The following is a 17,506-nucleotide window of genomic DNA, read 5'->3' on the forward strand; positions in this document are numbered from 1 at the left end:
CCAGAAAAATCATCATCTTAGGCTCCTCAGAGTGCTGACTCCATGCTATAACCTGGCCAAAGCCCAATTTTATTTAATTTATTGGGGAACATCATCAAACAACATTCTGAAGAGGTATGACCTCACTTTAGCCAAGTTATAGACAGTTCTGGAAAAATAGATACATTGTTCTCAGCTCATTAAATACACAACACTGATCACACTTTCTTATTTTTCATGTTTGTGTGGGAGGCAGCAGGATTTGGCAATTTTCCTTATTGGAAGAGGAAGGAAAATACCAAACTGGGGAGAAAAAAATTCCAGCCCACTATCATAGTTACCGTTGGTTGCTTGTCAACAGTGACAGCAGAACATGAAGAAAATTGTTCACAACAGGAAAACGTGAGGAACGTAGCAGAATGCCTTACTGTATAAGACAGTTATGGAAGGGAAAGCAAGAAGACAGACAGCTATTTGACAGACCTGACAGAGCCATCTAAGTTATTTTCATAGATCTTCCAGTTAAAATGTTTTACAGGAGTGCTCCCAAAGCGTTATGTGTATCACTGAAGGAGGCAAATAAATGCCTTATCCATTTTCTGAAAAACAGAAAACGACAAAAACCAAGATGACAGAATGCCTGCTATTGGGCAAAGAAATAAAAAAGCTGTAATTTCAATTATTGCAGCTTCATCTGTGGTCTAATTTAATTCCTCTAACCTCATGTGACATAGCAATTCAAACATTTAGGCACCCTAAGAAGCAAAGAAATAAGTAAGATTTGATATTTAGAAAGCAAGAAAACTTCTTGTTTGAATGAATAGTGACATTTTTACCTATTTGCTCTTCATCTCAAACTTGTTAATCAGGCTACAATCCATCAGGAGAGAAAGGCAGAGCAGATGAAAAAGAAATGGGTCTTTAAGCATAAAATTCCATCTCAGATTCCAGAAAACAGTTTAAGGTAGAAGGTGGAATTTTTCTCAGAAAAGAAAGTTTCTTAAAGCTATCACACAAGAGAAGTGACAGGATAAGATGGACTCTAGTGATTTGCATTTCTTTTCAGTGAGTGCATGACTCCAAGAGTATTACTTCACTTTCTTTCTGATGAGCTGTGTGCCTGGGTACAATATTCTGCACCCATTGATAGCTTATGGGAGATGACTCATGAGATTTAGCTCTTCAAACAACATTACACACCTTCTCTCTCCTGTGAGAACTCTAGAATAGAATACAAGCAACAGTCTGTCACTTCTCTCAGCATATTTTTCCTGTGAAAATATTGCCTGCACATATCAAATCACCATGGTATGACATTATATATATATAATCTTTTCTTTTCAAGCCTTCAGGAATAATACAGAAGAGAAAGCAAAAAGATAAATGCCCATTTGTCAGATCTGAGACATCTAAGTGATTTTCATGGCTCTTCCACAAGCACACAGAATTTCATGACCACTGAAGTTAGAAAAGACATCAGGAAATCATCTAGTCCAGCCCCCACTCCAAGGACTGTCAGCTACAGTTGGGGCCATTTGTAGCCAGGTTTTTTAACACATCTGAGGAAGGAAGCAACAAAATATCTTTGAATGTCTTCACCGTAAAAAAAGTGATCATTTTTAACATTTCCATGTCCTTCTTTTCAATTTATGCTCATCTCCTCTTCTCCTTTTGCTGAGTACCACTGAGATGAGTCTGTCTTTATCTTTTTTAGTCCCTCCCACATCAAGTACTATGAGCCTATCTTCATATGAGAGAGTTCCTCAGTTACTTAGTAATTGTTGTGGTTCCTTCACTCCAATATGTTTTTCTTACCAGGGGAAAACTTTTGCATAACAAAAATTTTAGTTACCTCATAAGCTTAAGATAACTTTGTCATCAAACTTCAGAAGTATTTTGCTGTCTGTTCTGAGTACATGATTTGTAAATGCTCAAAAAGTTAGGTGGGAACTGAACAAGGTCAGTATATAACAAACATATCAAGATACTATGCCCATTTATCTGCCATTGTAGTAATCACAGTTCTCAAAAACCTGCTTAGCTCCTCCAATCCACAGAGGACTGGAGACACACTTTGGTGATCCTTACAGAAATTTTCAAAATATAACTTTCTTCCAACTGACCCAGTTAGAACTTATTCAGAGTTTGGCACTCTCAGTGGAACAAAAAACATTTTTGTTCCATTTAGATTAAGTTTTTAGGTTTGCAACTGCAAAATGGAGCTTCTGCTTTTAAATAAAATGAAGTCTAAAGTCTTAGAAAAAAAATTAAAATATCTTGCAGAGATAGTTCTGGGATGTTCCATTATCTGTAAGTATAACTAAGGGTTTGTTTGTGAGAAGGTGTCTATAATTTAAGACTGAATGGTCTGAGCCCTGGACACATATTCTTGGCCTGCAGCAGTGCGTATCTCGGATCAGCTTAGCTACTGACAGACCCTTCCTCACTCAAACCTAACATCAATGGTTGAAAACTGCAATGATTCCCAGGAAAAGGCTGGAATATGCAGTGTTAATGAAGAAGGAGAAGAAGATTATGGACTCGGCGGGGGGGCGGGGGGTGGGGAGGAAGTTAATGAGGAAAACCAACGGACAAGGAAGGAAGAGCATAAATAAAATGAGATCTTTAAATCCGCAGTGTGAATTAGAATTCTCTTCTCATAATTAACATAGGCAAGTTTCAGGAATAAGAGTAATATTGGAAGTACTGGCAACTTTGAGAGACACGGTAGTGATAAAAGTGGATGAAGAGACTGGAAAAATTGCCAAAGGTATCTTGTGAGACAAAGGAAGTCACTGTGACTTCCTGAGCAATAAAAACAATGCAAAGTGATGCTACAGGAGGATCCTTCCAATAACAAATCAAAATTGATTAGATAACAAAATTTGGTGAGGATATTGAAATAGGAATATATTTTTGCCCCGATATTTTGCCATCCAAATAGGAAGTGGATTTATAGTCCAAGAATTGGCTAATACTTAATCTGAATTTCCAAAGCCATGACATGCTGTTGCCCATTATTAAATGATCTGACTATACCAAGTGGAGTTTGGGTCATCTTAGCTACAATCCTCAAAGCTAGCATAAAACATTACTGGCTTAAAAAGGCAGTTTTTGACCGTTTTTCTCAGAGCTTAGCTCTTAAGAGACCATTGTAGCAGTCTTTCACTGAGCCATCTGCAATGTATCAGCCTCCTTCCTGGACCAGAGGACCCAGCTCTGGACACAGAATCAATGATGTAGTCTCAGCAGTTCCAAGTAGAGACAGAATCATACTTCCCTCACCCCACTGGCCACTTTCCATTTGATGGAGATGAATGATACAGCTCACCTTTCATGCAGCAGCAGTGTGTGATGAGTCATGCCCAACCTACCGCACCTCCACTCCAAAAGCCCCAGATGCTTTCCAGCAGGGCTGCCCTGCAATTTCTCAGTCTGCACCTATGCACAGGATTACCCCACCTCAAATACAGATATCTGGGTGTCATCCAAGCTAATGACAAAGCTGGCAATAAGTCTGAATCTTCTGAGGGCCAGCACAGTGTTATTGCCATGCTCAGCAAGTAGCACAGCAGCCTCAACCACAGCTGCTATTATTGGAATTCTGAAGTAATAAATGCTTCCCTTTCCACTTTCCCGTCAGCACCACTGTACTCAATTCCTAATACTTGGTGACCTTCACATGTACTTACACATGATATATTTAAACTCAGAAGATGCTTTTGACACCTCCTGGCTTTGCTGCAAACACTTCTACTGCCATGACATTTTCTTCATGACAGTTTTCTTTTCCTCAAGATCTAACAGAACAGAGGTTCAGAAATATGTTCCCATGATAGTTCCAATAACCTGTTATCACCCTTGGGTAATGGGTGATGTCAGCAGGATTTGTATTCTTATGATGGGAGTACAATTTGTCCCCTAAACAGTATGAAAGCTCACATTTCTCAAGTTCAGTGTTGCTGTGAATTTCAGTATCAACAGGAACTTGCACTGAGCCTCATATTCAAACTGAAGGACTGGCCAAGTGTCTTTGAGTGCTCACAGACATCCGTATATGTAAACAAGCTGCTCTGAGTCTCTTAAAATTATTACAAGGAAAAACTTCTACCTGATTCTACCTGATTTTAAAAAAAAAAAAAAAAAAAAAAAGTTCCAGTATGACCAGTCATTTTCTCTTTGGAATAAAGCAGATTAGAGAAATCTGTGTATGTTTTTAAAGCAGTTTCCTCAATCACATATAGAATATAAATGGAGTGAAGACACCAACCATCTGGCAGATTTCCAAAGGAGCTCCGGACCAAAACATTCTTGCTTATGCTGGAAACTAAGAGACAGGAAGGCTTTCCCAGTATGTGTAAAATATCAGCACCACTTTCAAGGATGAGCAGTCAGGTATCATCTGTGTTGACAAAGAGGTGGAGGAGGACAAGAATAGGTGCCAGGGTAAGTCATGCAGTATCTGAAGCATAGGAAAGAAGGATATATTAAATCTCTGCCTGCCAACTTTGCTAGTTGCTGAGTGCTTTTGAAAATCTGATGCCTCATTTAGCTGACTAAAGAGTGATTGAGCTGTACCAGAAATACAAACCCAGCTGTCAGAGAAAACTGGAAAATATGTTCTGGAGTAGTTTTTCAAAATCAAATTCTTTTTTTTTATATAGAACACTGGTTTATTTTAAAATGTTTAATTAGGCTAAGTTTAGCTGTGTGTATCACCTGAATATAGAAAAGACACACTAAAACTATGCAGGTTAGTCCAAATGTATGCTGACTAAAACTTCATGCACTCACTAACCACCAGATATTCATACCATAGCAGAGAAAAACATTGTGAAAAAAAATAAAGAAACATTACATTTTTATCTGCAGAATATTTTGTCCCCTTACCCCTTCCCCTAGAAATTGAAGTATTTGGTGAGAAAGAGACCCATAGCCCGAGATTATGAGAGTAGCTTTGGAATACTTGGCAATGACTATAGATGTTTTCATATTTGAAGGGTTTTAAGACCTTCAAAAGCTCTATGAATGTCACAAAGAAACGGGCAGATGAACCACTTCCACCTCTGTCATTACTTAAGTCTCATGCCTAGAAGGTGTGAAATTAAATTCTACTATACAAACACAGGAGGTGTGGATGATTACTGAAAAAATTAGCAGTGATGTGGAGCTAATGAAAGAACTTGAGGTGTCAAAATAAATGTGACATGAAAGGAATAGGGGCAAATCAGAAGCTTTTGAAAGACTGAGTGATCAAATGGCTCTGCAAAGTCTCACAGACACTGAAACAGAGGTCCAGTTTCAGTCTGTATGGAACGTGTGTCTAAAAAACATTCTCATATTCTGAAACTGCTTTATATGGTACCATTGTGTCCTATGTGGCATATTCTCATTGCCACTTGACATTTCAGCATACCACACACTTTCTGCTTCCCTAGGTTTCTTACTTATTGCTGATTATTACAAATTTCTGAAATCTAGTGTATACCTACTGATCTGTTCCTGAGCAAGAATTTGTGAGGGTCATTCAAGTAAAAAAGAGAAATTCGCCTCTCTAATTTTCTTGGCCCCACCTCCTCATCCCCATGGGGCAGGAGAATAATTTTGCTCTCTACTCTCTAATTCATATACTCTATTTCCATTCCCCCACCCCCAGGAATATTTCCACCTCCTGTGTGCTCAGGGACCTCCTGGTTTTTGGCAGTACTTCATGGTATGTCAGTATTCCAGAGGTCAGCTGAGGATAACCTCTAATCAAAAGGTATTAAAATAGGCTGCGAGAGACAAAAATTCAAAACCCCAAATCTATCAAAATCTGTTACTGATGAAGAATCTGAGCTGGCTATGTCCTTAAAATATGCATCAAAAGTAATCTTTCAAACCTCTTCTTCAGGTCTCCATTGGCACCCCCAGAGGAAATAATTTCAAACTGTTCAGAGAGCAGCAATCCTGTTCTGGTCCTTGAAATCCTTCGAGCAACACACACCCACACACCAGCATTCTTTTCTCACCTCCTCCGTATAAAAACAAAACAGAAACGTGAGAACAGTGGGCTGGAGATGGAGCTGCGGAAAGTGAAGTTGGAAGGATTAATTATGTAATGCGCCCCCTCTCCCGCCCTTCCCCACAGCAACACGAGTGAGGTAAACCCAATCCTCCCAGCTGACAACTCAGAACTAGAAAGTGCCCGGAGGAGTGAAAGCAAAATAAACGTGTGGGGAAGGTGGCGATGCACTCCTACAGAGAAGGATGTCATTAGGAAAAGGCTAAAAACAAGTTCAAATCACCTTTAGCCTCTTCCCTTCCCTCCCCAGCGAGACCTCTCCCTCCGCCTCTTCCCCTCTCCTCCCCCCAGCTCCTCCTCCCCCTTTTCAGCAGGAGCTGCAGCCGGATCGGGACTATATCCTGCAGTTCACGGCTCTCTGACGGAGCGTGGATCCTCCTGAAAACTTCAAGTAAAACAGGAGCTGGGAGAACACACACACCAGAAGATATATTAAGAAAGCAGGTTTGCTACTTAACTCGGAGGAAAGAAGCTGGAGCAGACTTCTTCGGTTGCTCTCTAAGAGCCTTGCCGAGAGTCCTTGCAAAGAAAAGTGTTGCTGATTCAAAAGAAGAGGAGGGATGGGGAAGAGAAAAAAAATTGTGCATGTCTGTGTGAGAGGGAGACAACGTGTGTGTGCGTAAGTGTGAATGCGTGCTTGTGTGTGAGAGGGTGTAGGCGACGGGTGGGGGGAGCTTGAAATTTTATATTTATTTTTTTTATTTTTTTTCCTACGAAAGACACATGAATGCAATTCCCAGTGAGGGGGTCACCAAGCTCTGACCAAGAGCAGAAGGGGTAGGGAGAGGGAAAGGGAGAAGAGAAGGAAGGGAAGTGGAGAGGGAAGGGAAAAGGAGAGGGGAGGAGGGAGGGAGAAGGAGGAGGAGAAGGGATTTCTATTTCAGAAGACATTCATAGAAAGAGGGTGGCAAATTCTGTGACCGTCTTTAAAGGAAGTGTCCTGGGACATAGAGAGAAAGAAAGAAGCCCAAAGAAGGAAAATAAAGGGCTATGATTTCCTTGTCCTGTTGCTTTGTCTCTGGCTCCCTCTGCCTCTGGAAGAGTAGCCACAGGACACAAAGATGCCCAGCTGGTCACTGCACGCCCAAGTTCAGCTTAGCTGGTGCTTCTCTCCTGTTTAGCCTGACTGCTTTCTCTGAAGGGGAGGACTCATAGCCCGACAGCCTTTTAGTTTAACCTGAAGAGTGTGTGCCGCCTCTCTCTGCCCACCCCAAGAACTCGCTGGAGGTGGAGGAGAGGGGAGAAAGAGGAGGACTTGAAAGTGCCTGAGGAGCTCCCGATGCTAAGAGGAGACAAACATTCCTGTGGACGACGCAGAAAGGACAAAGCTGACTGATTTATTGCTGTTTTCCATATTTTTTTTTTTTTTATCTCCCTGTCCTTTGGCGCACACCAGTGTTTGGAGATCTTTGAAAACACAAACCAAAACACCAGCCCCGAAGCCCCAACCCCTTGGCTAGCTCTTATGGGAATGAAACACTCCTCCCGCTGCCTGCTCCTAAGGAGGAAAATGGCGGAGAACGCTGCCGACAGCACCGAGGTGAGTATGGATGCGAGCCGGAGCCGGCGCCGCGGTCCCCCAGAGCCGAGCACTGATCTCTGGGCACAAGCAGCAGGACGTGCAGAGCAACTTTCCCGGCCCCTCCGGCCAGCTCCTGCCTGCCGTGCTGCTGTGGTTTCCTGCATTCGCCCCCCCTCTCCCCCCCACTTCCCTCCCCCCCGGATCCCTCCGTTCCCCGTAGGCACAAAAGTTTGCCCGGGCCGAGCCCTCCAGGCGCTGGAGGCTGCCCGGGGCCGGCGCTCCGCGGCCGCTTCCCGGGAAGTTGTGTGTCCGTGCGGAGCGGAGGCTCCGCGGGGTGTCGGCTCGGGGGGCAGCGGGGGACGGCCGGCGGGAATTTGCGTGCTGGACACGCCGAAAGGGACGGACCGTCTCTTGCGGCAGCACCTTGGCCAGCTCCTCGTGCTTTCCGCCGGCAGCCTTGGCTGGGATCGTTTTGAGCCACTTTAGGAGCATCCGTGTCTCTGCAGCATCCTGGATATTAGCAGAGCGAAGCTGCCCGAGGTGGGGGCTGTCCGGCTGGCCTGGGCAGTGCCGAAAATAGCTTTGCACTGCCCTCGGACCAGGAGGGTACCCTGCGAGGGCTCAGGTTTTCTGCAAGAAATCTACCCCCTCCCGCCGCTCCCCCACCCGTTACCTTCTGCTTCCTCAACACTGGGGTTGAGCAGCCCCTGTTTACTTGTCTGGGGCTGTCTTGACCTCACTGAGACTTCTCAGGGGATACAGCAGTGTGCGAAGTCTCAGGTCTGGAAAAGCAGAAGGATGCAGGTGCAGTCCCAGCATTTCTGCGAGCATGTGAGAAGGAGACAGGCGAAAGTGCGAGCGTGTGCCAAACTCGCTGTTTCTATTAATAGACTGTGCCTAGCACTCTGACTGAACACTTAACACATGCTTTAGCAAGATGCAGCACAGCCATGTACAGACCCCATGGACACTGCACCCCAAACAACTTCACAGCTTTGCCCTTTCAGGGGCAACACTGAACCTTCTCCCCAGTTACCCCACAGAGGGAATAAAGAGCAAAACCTACTGTGAACACATGACCATTCCATTCTTTATTATTTCCACATCTCTGCCTAATGTCTCCTTCTTTTAGTCCTCCCAGTAGGTGTCCTGCTCGCTCATGAATTCCATCCACATTTCTCTTCACAATAGTGTTCCCTCTGCTTGACCTTCGTATATATGCCTCCTTTGCCATGCCAGGTGAAGAACCAAATTTTCTTAAATGAATGTGATGTAAGCACTAAATCAAAGAACATGCCTGCTACTGCGCTACAACCCCATAGAGTACTGCTTGCAGAAGAGGCATCTATAAATAGCAAGAAGTCTGGCTGCACATCTGTAAACTGTCGTAGTCCTGACAGCATATATTGCATTATAGGTCCCAGGATCCCAGGACAGGATTGCAACAAGAAATGTACAAGCACAGACAGTTCCTTTCAAAGCCATTTTTGTCAATGGAAATTGCTTTTAGACAGGGAAAATAGGTGAAAAGAGCTCTTTACAGATTCCTCTTCTATTTCATTCACACTTAGCACATTTTTATTGTTTAATCATGTTTTCCTGCTTGTGTAATACTGCACACGCTGCAATGTCATTTTATGGAGAAGGATTTTTTTAACAAAAACAAGTTCTTTCCAATGCTGCATACAGGTTAGGAGAATATTAAAATGCTGTGCTTCGTCTCCTCAGAGTATCCATCAGTGACAGACTTGTGAAATGAGAGTGAAAATATTGCAGATTAGGCATATCCTGCTTCACTTCTGCCTTCAGAAAATCAGAAGGGATACATTTGTAACCCCTGCCTAGATTTTTTTTTTTTTTAAATTAATGTTCATCTTTCTGATACTTCAGAGAAATTGCCTGTCTGCATATGTGCAGAGGTAGAAATGCACTAAGCCAAATATGCCAAGACCTGTGAAGCTCTTTTACTCGTCAAGCATCTATATTTAGCAAAGCCACATGATATCAGTTTGACCTTCAAACCTGTGTTTCTCTAACTTTCTCCTGAAGTTAACAAATATATGTGACAGAAGGAATACAGGACAAAATATCTCACTTTTGGACATACCGCAGTGTCAGGGAAAATCGGGAATTGGTATAAATTTGCTTCATTTGAAACAAATGGGGTACCAGTAATACTAATTATTTGATATTAAATTTCTGAAGAATTTTGATGTCACAGTCATATAGGGATGATATAAACAAAATCAGCAGTAATGAGAGATGAAGAATTAAAACATTTAACAACTTGTCAGAATGCCCTACTACCAAATTATTCCAAAGACCTTCTGGTTCTTGCTTAGATTGATTTGACCCAATTTGCTTGTGTTACAGCTTCATGGTTTATTTTTCATGTTTCAGGGTTGTTTTTTGGCGGGGTTTTTTTTTGTTTGTTTGTTTTGTTTGTTTGTTTGTTTTGGTTTTGTTTTTTTTTAATTACCACAACTAAGGACATTTATCAAAGTTTTGGTCAAATATGGCAAGTATACTCTTTCAGTTGTAGGGCAGTTTAAAACAATACATTAAGTCAAGGAACATGGACACTGCATGAAAAACTTTTTATTTCCTTGACCCTCTGTTGCCCATGCTACCTCTTCAGCTTAAAGATCTTAAAGAAATTATGAGAACAGGCACAGACAAGGAAAAAACAAAGCTACAGTAAGACAGCACTCACTGTTTCCTCAAGCAGAAATACAGAGTAGGAAAGCAATTGCTCACTAGCATTACTTTCCAGTCAAGGAAGACACTTTGTGTTACCAGGAAACTTAGAGGAGTGTGCTCCCATGGCTCCAGCTGTACAGACATTAACATCACTGGTGTTCCAACAGCCTTATATTTTGATGCAAAACATGGTCAAGTGAGTTCAAATGTTGCCACAGGTGCTGTTAAGCTTTGGATCAGAATATCAGAACTATCAGAATGGTTTTGCAATTTATTTCCTTGGTAACAGCCTGATAGGAGTCTATTTGCCAGGGTTTATGTAGGACAAGTGATTTGTTGTACGTGCTTGTAGTGCTCTGAGAATAGACAGTGTTTTGTATAAAAACAAAATCAAGGAGGAAAAAAACCCTAAGATTTTTCTATTTAGACCCTCACTAAATGCCATGGGGTCCCACTAATAAGAAACTTGCCAGAATGGTTTCAGATCTGCATCTGCAGCACACAAGGAAAAAAGATGCAGAAAATCTTTATTGCTCTTGGCCATCACATGAATATTAAGAGATGTTCCACTGGAACAAAAGCTTGAGAATCTTTCCTCTGTGTCTTTAGTCATGAAAGGAGGCTTGTCTAAATAAAACAGGACTGTTTGCCTAAATAACAGATGTAGAATTGCAATCTCTGCAAATAATTAAAGACACTCTGACAGACAACAAAGTAAAAGAGAAACTGTTCTTTGTAGAACACACACACAAAGGTTCTGCAAAACTCATGGTGCTGACCTGCTGCAGATTTTGGGTTCTGGGTTTTTAAAATTTTAAATGTATGATTTGAAATCCTAATCAATAGTAGGCCTGATATCAGTGATGGAGAAAAAATCTGAAAGAGGTGTGATTTCACAAGAAATGTGCCTGACCATAATTTGTGAACCTGTTCCAGGTGAAGGGAACACAATCATAAAATCATAGAACAATTCAAGCTGGAAGGAAAATTTAAGGTCATCTTGTCCCCCCACCTTGGCATGGACAGGACATCTTCAACTTGACCAAGTTGCTCAGAGCCCCATCCAACCTGACACTGAATGTTTTCATGGATGGGATTTTAATCACCTCTCTGGGCAACCTGTGCCATTGCTTCACCATCCTCATTGTAGAAATATTCTTCCTTATGTCTTGTGTCTATATAAGTCTAGTCTAAATCGACCCTCTTTTAGTTTAAAACCATTATGCCTTGTCCTGTCACAACAGGTCCTGCTACAAAATTTGTTCCCATCTTTCTTGTAGGCCCCCTTTAAATACTGAGAAGGTGCAATAACCACAAAGTGCTGCAATAGCACAAAGTGCCAGGGTTTATGTGCACATCCAAAAGATACCTAGCTGTGACAGGCTAGTGTCTGACTGAAACAACCCTGGAACTTGAAACTGATCTGGTTTTGTACAATCTAATTGCTCAGTAACTTCATAAAAAGCTATTCTTGTGCTGAAGACTTCACAGTCTATAGAGAGAAAAGATTCTTGTCTCATTGCTAAGAATAGAGAGGTCAGATAATTTATTTATGGTAGCATAATGGAGTCCTCTCAGAATGACCTATTATGCAAACCTTGGGCTTTGGTTAGATTTGGGGTAACATGCCTAATAGATGTTCTTCCCTAAAGAGATTAATAAAATGGATTCAGGATTAGGTGATCTGGGTCAGCATGTCAGAAGTGGGGAGGTTAAAATGTTTGATCGGCATGAAATCCAGACATACCAGTGCTGAGGGGGAAAAAAAGATATGACAATCTATTGAAACCATGAGCTTCTATTTGTGATTTATGAGTAGGAAGAGGGATTTCTCCTTAATAAGCTACCAAGGTAGAAATTAACAGAAGCAGAACAGGAGTGTGTGTAACAGAGAAAATTGGACTGAATTTATTCAGTAAACCAAAGTTTTGCTCCTGGTTATTGTGCTGGGTGATCTTGCAGATAGAATTAATTCTTTCAAAGCTTTTCCATTCATCCTATTGGATTCTATGGTTCATTAGTGAGAGGTGTTGTAGAAACTTCTTGTTTGATGTTACTAAATTACTTAGAACAGCATATATGAATGAACATTAATGAGTGGGTGATGTTTACCCAAGAGAGAAATGGCATTGCTGTATGGTGTGCATCTGGGACTAACAGAAGTCACAAGAGGTCTGGCCTGGTGTCCCAGAGCCAGCTGAAGAGGCAGTTTGTAACACAAATTTCAGCCTTACTGAGTGGCCACGTGCCTGTGTCACATAACTTTGAATGGGAAAAACTGTGTGTGTGTGCAAGTGGTATGGGTGAGCTACAGAGACCAGACCACTGGCTCATGATCCAGAGATGTTGCTCTGCTGACAAGGCAGTCAGAAAGCTGACTCAGCATGTCAGGGCTTCACTGAGGGTGTAGCCAAATTTCCAAGGGCTACAGAGGCAGCTCTGAGTTAAAGCAGGGAATATTCCACCTCCAACACATTTTGATTCTTTTCAATGCTCCTACGAGAACTGAGTCGCCCATGCTATTAGACTAGTACAAGGTGCTAGTACAAGGCAGTTCTAACATAGTCATAGGGGCTTTTTTTTTTGTTTCTAGCCAATTCAAGAGTGGGGGAGCAGAAATATGGCTCTGAGCCACCTTCTACAACTTCAGCTGTGCAGAACATTAATTTAGCTCAGGTGAAGATAAAGCTAAATGCATTCCACTCCTTTCTCAAATTTAATAGTAAAAGTTCAAAGTATTGACCATGATATTTTGTCCCCATTGAATAAATAGATTTTAGTTGGCATTAATAATAGAGATAGGATGAAGAAACACTTATGCTTAAATAAAGAGTAACAGTAATTGCTCAAAGCAGAGTTTCAAGATAAAGATATCATGGTTCATCCTCTGCCAGCATAGGGTTGTTTTAGTGATAAATGTTTTAGTGTCAAGAAGACTGGGATTTTTAGAAAGAGTCTGCTTCATATTGGTGACATCATGGGCCAAATTACTTTGTGTCTTTGTGCCAGTGTTAAAAAACTACTTCCATACTAGTGAGCAGGCATTAATGACACTTTTTTTTCCCCGACCTCAGTTTGTGAAAAGCACAAAATTCTTCAGGGAAGAGCACAAGATATTCTGTAGATAATAGGTTTTGTAATTGTTTATAACCATGCAAAAACAGAGCTTAGCAAGACCGGTTCTCATGCCTTCCAGAGCTCCATCCTGGTTGTGAAAGATGAAGGCTTGTGCCTTTACTGGTAAAGGCAGAGCAGAGAAATACTTAAAGGCAAAAAAAAGCATTGAAGCTATTATTTTCATAAGAGTTTGTCTCGGCCTTTCTGAGTTTGCAACAAAGTTCAGTCCCTTGAGGTGAGATAATGAACAGCTGAAGGGGGTGAATGAGGAAACTTGTTGCTCCTACCTCTGATTCCACAGAGAATTCTGTGTACCTGCTGCCCTGATCACTCACTACCTTTGATTCTGTCTTTATTTTGATCTAGAAGTTTTGGATAAAATGGGTCTTTTCCATATTTTTCTTCGGGAGTAACCTCTAATTAACAGAAACAAAAACCACTCATCTCAAGAAAGCAAAGAGGAGATTACCAATAAGTGGCTGAGTTGATGACCACAAGGGTGTCTTCTCCATGCCAGAATTGAGCAACTGTTGATTAATCACAGCCTCCCTGGCTCTTTGCTGTGTTCTTGAACAAGTCTGGCTGGCTTCATGAAGTCTTTTGGCATGTTGTTTCTTTCAGGGTCTTGCATGGGAGCTGAGTCACTTCATGGAGATAGTGAGAGGATGGGCACTATTTAATTCTTACTATTTCACTTCTAAGCTGAGATTAAACTTTTGGAGGGGCAGGTACTGATCTCTTCACTCTTGTGACCAGTGACAGGACTTAAAGGAACAGCATGAAGCTGAGTCAGGAAAGGCTTAAGCTGGATATCAGGAAAAGTTTTCTGCCCAAAGGGTGGTTGGGCACTGGTTGGGCTCTCCAGGGCAGTGGTCACAGCACCAAGCCTGACAGAGCTCAAGAAGTGTTTGAACAACACTCTTAGGCACACAGTGTGATTTTTGCGGATGTCCTGTGCAGGGCCAGGAGCTGGACTCAATGATCTTGATGGGTCCCTTTCAACTCAGCTTCTTCTGTGATGCTATAACTCTACAATTCTGTGATTGATTCTATGATTCCATGATTTAAGAGATACAGTAAGGTCAAGGATGATGGCTTTATATATTTCTTATATGCTAGATTTGCTAAGTCCCAGTTCTGAAAAATAAAGAACCCCAAAATTTTAAAAGGCATGTAAAATGCTGTCTTTTCCATGATCTACATAATTACAAAGATGGAAACTCACTTTAAAAATCTGGAACAGAAAATCTGTTTATCTTCATTTTATTGCATCAACAATTCAGAGATTTAAAGACCAGAACTGGAAATAAGGCAGATTCATTTTCAGAAATACTCACTGCCAAGTTCACTTTTCTGAAAATTCTGTTAAGTGCAGAAATTAAAGATAATTTTCCTTTGTATTTTGAGTGTGAAGTGCTACGTGAGCACAAATAAAATCTCAATGTTTTTCTTTCCAAAATGAAGAGGATATTTTAGTAATAAAACATTTGAAAAGATATTAAGGTGAGAAAAAATTGTTTAGCTGAAATTTTTGACAGAGAAACAATAAAGAAGGTGAAGAGAATACCATTCTCTCTCAGTTAAAATATCCTGTCCTGCAGTACACCCTTTTGGAAGTTTGTGAGTATTGAGGACTGTACCTGGGTCCTTTCCTTACAGAGTGAATGTGAATTCTTGTTTAAAAAGAGGCATTGCCACTTTTTCTAATCATTGCTCACAAAAAAAAAAAAAGAAGTTCCTTAAGCTCTTAAGCTTTTCCTTTTTTTTTTTTTTTTTTGAGGAGTGGGAATCCGCCTTGGGAGAAGGACATGGAGGTGGGTATTTTCTAAGACATTGTTTGATACAACTGTCCTCCTCAGCTTTTCCTGGTGCCAAACTCTTCACCATAGTGCAGCTGGCAAGCTTCCCATTCAGCATTCTGTTGGTCTAGAGCACACATTTGAGTTCCTAGTGCTCTCCTTGTCCTGTCCCAAAGCACCAAGTATATCTGAGTCATTCTGCCACAGTTCCCCCAGGCCCCCCTTTTTAAAAGAAAAAGTAGCACTTCCATCTCTTGTGTCAGTATGATGAAAGTCATCTACTGGCTGGGAAGCAGTAGTATGTTGTGGTCTCCAAGGTGCAGTATTGAAGTGTTCCCTCAGTGGCCACAAAGCACACTTGGGTCATGTGTGGCATCCAAGTTCTCCAGTCCTGCTTGTCCTTTTTTGGCCAGACAGCTTATGTTTCATTGCTTCCAATAGGACCAGGAAGGCTCAGACTTGGTCTCAGAGCCCAGAATAATATGTGACCTAGACAGGGCCTTCTAACAACAATCCACCAGTTCAAACTTATTTCTGCTTTGAACCTTAATTTCTCATTTAGATAGGAAGACAAATGTTGCCATCTGTTTCAGTTTTTAGTTGTGCCCCTGTGCTATTCTTCAATCCACTGTGAAATTTGACCCCAGCTTGGGAGAAAGACCAGCTACTGATATTTTTTTTCCTTAGTCACAAACAGTGAAGTAATTTACCCTTCCTCTAACTCATTCTGAACTACTTCTATTTGAGGACCAAATATCTCATTATTGTGCCCCATGGTAGACATTAACCTGTCTGAAGTATAGGATTTGCATTTTTTTATTTTACTCTGATATGATTTACATTAGGATATATCAGGAGTAACACCTCTGAGTCCTATATAAATAGGGATCCCAGTGGTGTGGCAGAAACATAGACATGTTGATTTGAACAAGCTTCTGTAAAGCATCTCATGCAATCTCACAGCCAGGGTGGAACAGTCACCAGCATTAGATCATGTTGGCCATTGCTGTCTCTGGCCAAGTCTTGAAAATCGCTGAGCACAGAGATTCCGCTGCCTCTCTGGGTAATCTCTTCCAGGGCTGCATCCTCAGCAGACCTCTCAGAGGACAAAGTTTTCTTACTGTCCTATCTGAACTTCAATAATTGCAGGTTGTGACTTTTTCACCTCATTATCTCATCTGCTGCTATTTAGAAGAGTTCTCTTCCATATTCTTTGTAATTATCTTTCAAGTACTTGCAGGCTGCTATTAGATTGTCTCTTAGCCTCCTCTTTCACAAATCAAGTTCAGCACACAGTATTCTCTTCTTACAGGTCGTCTTCTCAGACCCATGACCATTGACCATTGCATTATATTGTGTCTTGCTTACCTCTTTAACTAAAGGCTGTGCAGAAATTGTTATGAGAATGGAAAGGAAGAATATTTTCCTAAGTGAAAGAACATAGTAGAAGACTAACTGATTCATGCACATGGCCAAGTAGTGTCAGCAAAGTGTATTTTGCAGAAATCCCCTGTGACAGAGCTCAGATGTATATCTGGCATGTTTTACTTCAGTATTTTGGGTCAATAGTTTCATATTTTCCCTAGAAAGAGAGGTCAAATCTAAAAAGTAGCACTGCTTCTTACCCACCGTTTGCATCTTGTGTAAGTGTACATCTGGAACAGCTGTTTCAGGAGGAAATAAAATGAGATAGAGTTAACCGCACCACACCATAGTTGTCTCCTTAGGAGGCATGGTGTTTTAAACCTAATTAGGATTAGCCAGATTTAGTAGGAGCAGGGAGTGCTCCGCAGTTGCTAGGAATACTTGCCTGTTGTTGAGCCTCAAAAAAAGGTTGGGGCCATCATTACCCTTTCGGTTTCGTTGGCTTTGGTAAAACCCAGTAAACCCTCTGCAAGCCTGAAGCAGACCAAGGATGCAAAATAGCAAAACTGAGATATGAAACAGCTATTGGGCAGAGAAGACAAAGAAATGGAACAGATTTTATTGTGCAAGAAAGTATGTTGCAGACTGAAATTTCAGCTGGATCCTTTTCACCTCTGTGTAAGTTTGCTGATCTCTTAGATTATTTGGATTAGAAGAGGCAAATGTAAAGTTACCCTAAAGTAAAAGCCATGTTCTGGAAAATATTGAATTTATATAGTATTATATTTAGCCATGCAACAGAATGCTTTGCAAATTTACTGGAGGTCAAACTATATAATGAAATTATTTTGTGAATTTGGAAAAGAAAAGGCAAGAGACAAAAGGCAGTCAGGAAAGTGGGTGGGTAGGTGGATGGAGGGAAAAAAGAAGGAAGGGTGAAAAGGAAAGGGAGGGAGGGAG

At 41.4% G+C, this 17,506-nt stretch overlaps 1 protein-coding gene and 1 long non-coding RNA gene across 8 annotated transcripts in view; one reads left to right on the forward strand and one right to left on the reverse strand.

Moving 5' to 3' along the window:
- Positions 1-301: 301 nt before the first annotated feature.
- Positions 302-5,978, reverse strand: LOC120497765. The gene is made up of 3 exons (XR_005626563.1): positions 5,862-5,978; positions 4,250-4,441; positions 302-578 (listed from the first exon to the last, which is right to left on the reverse strand). It is a non-coding gene; the product is annotated as an uncharacterized LOC120497765 (long non-coding RNA).
- Positions 5,979-6,203: 225 nt separating this feature from the next.
- The window catches only part of PRMT8 (protein arginine methyltransferase 8), a 58,183-nt gene continuing 46,880 nt past the window's right edge, over positions 6,204-17,506 (forward strand). Inside the window, exons 1-2 of one of the 7 annotated variants that reach the window (XM_039699665.1) lie at positions 6,204-6,487; positions 7,440-7,583. In XM_039699665.1, coding sequence (XP_039555599.1) covers positions 7,509-7,583 — 75 coding nt within the window. In that variant the 5' untranslated portion in view covers positions 6,204-6,487; positions 7,440-7,508. Of the gene's footprint in view, positions 6,663-6,776; positions 6,821-6,855; positions 7,584-17,506 lie in introns of those variants that run through there. The other 6 variants (XM_039699663.1, XM_039699660.1, XM_039699661.1 and 3 more) reach the window with 6 other exon arrangements.

Source organism: Passer montanus, unplaced genomic scaffold (assembly GCF_014805655.1).
Source record: "Passer montanus isolate IOZ18808 unplaced genomic scaffold, ASM1480565v1 scaffold137, whole genome shotgun sequence".
Lineage (NCBI taxonomy): Eukaryota > Metazoa > Chordata > Aves > Passeriformes > Passeridae > Passer > Passer montanus.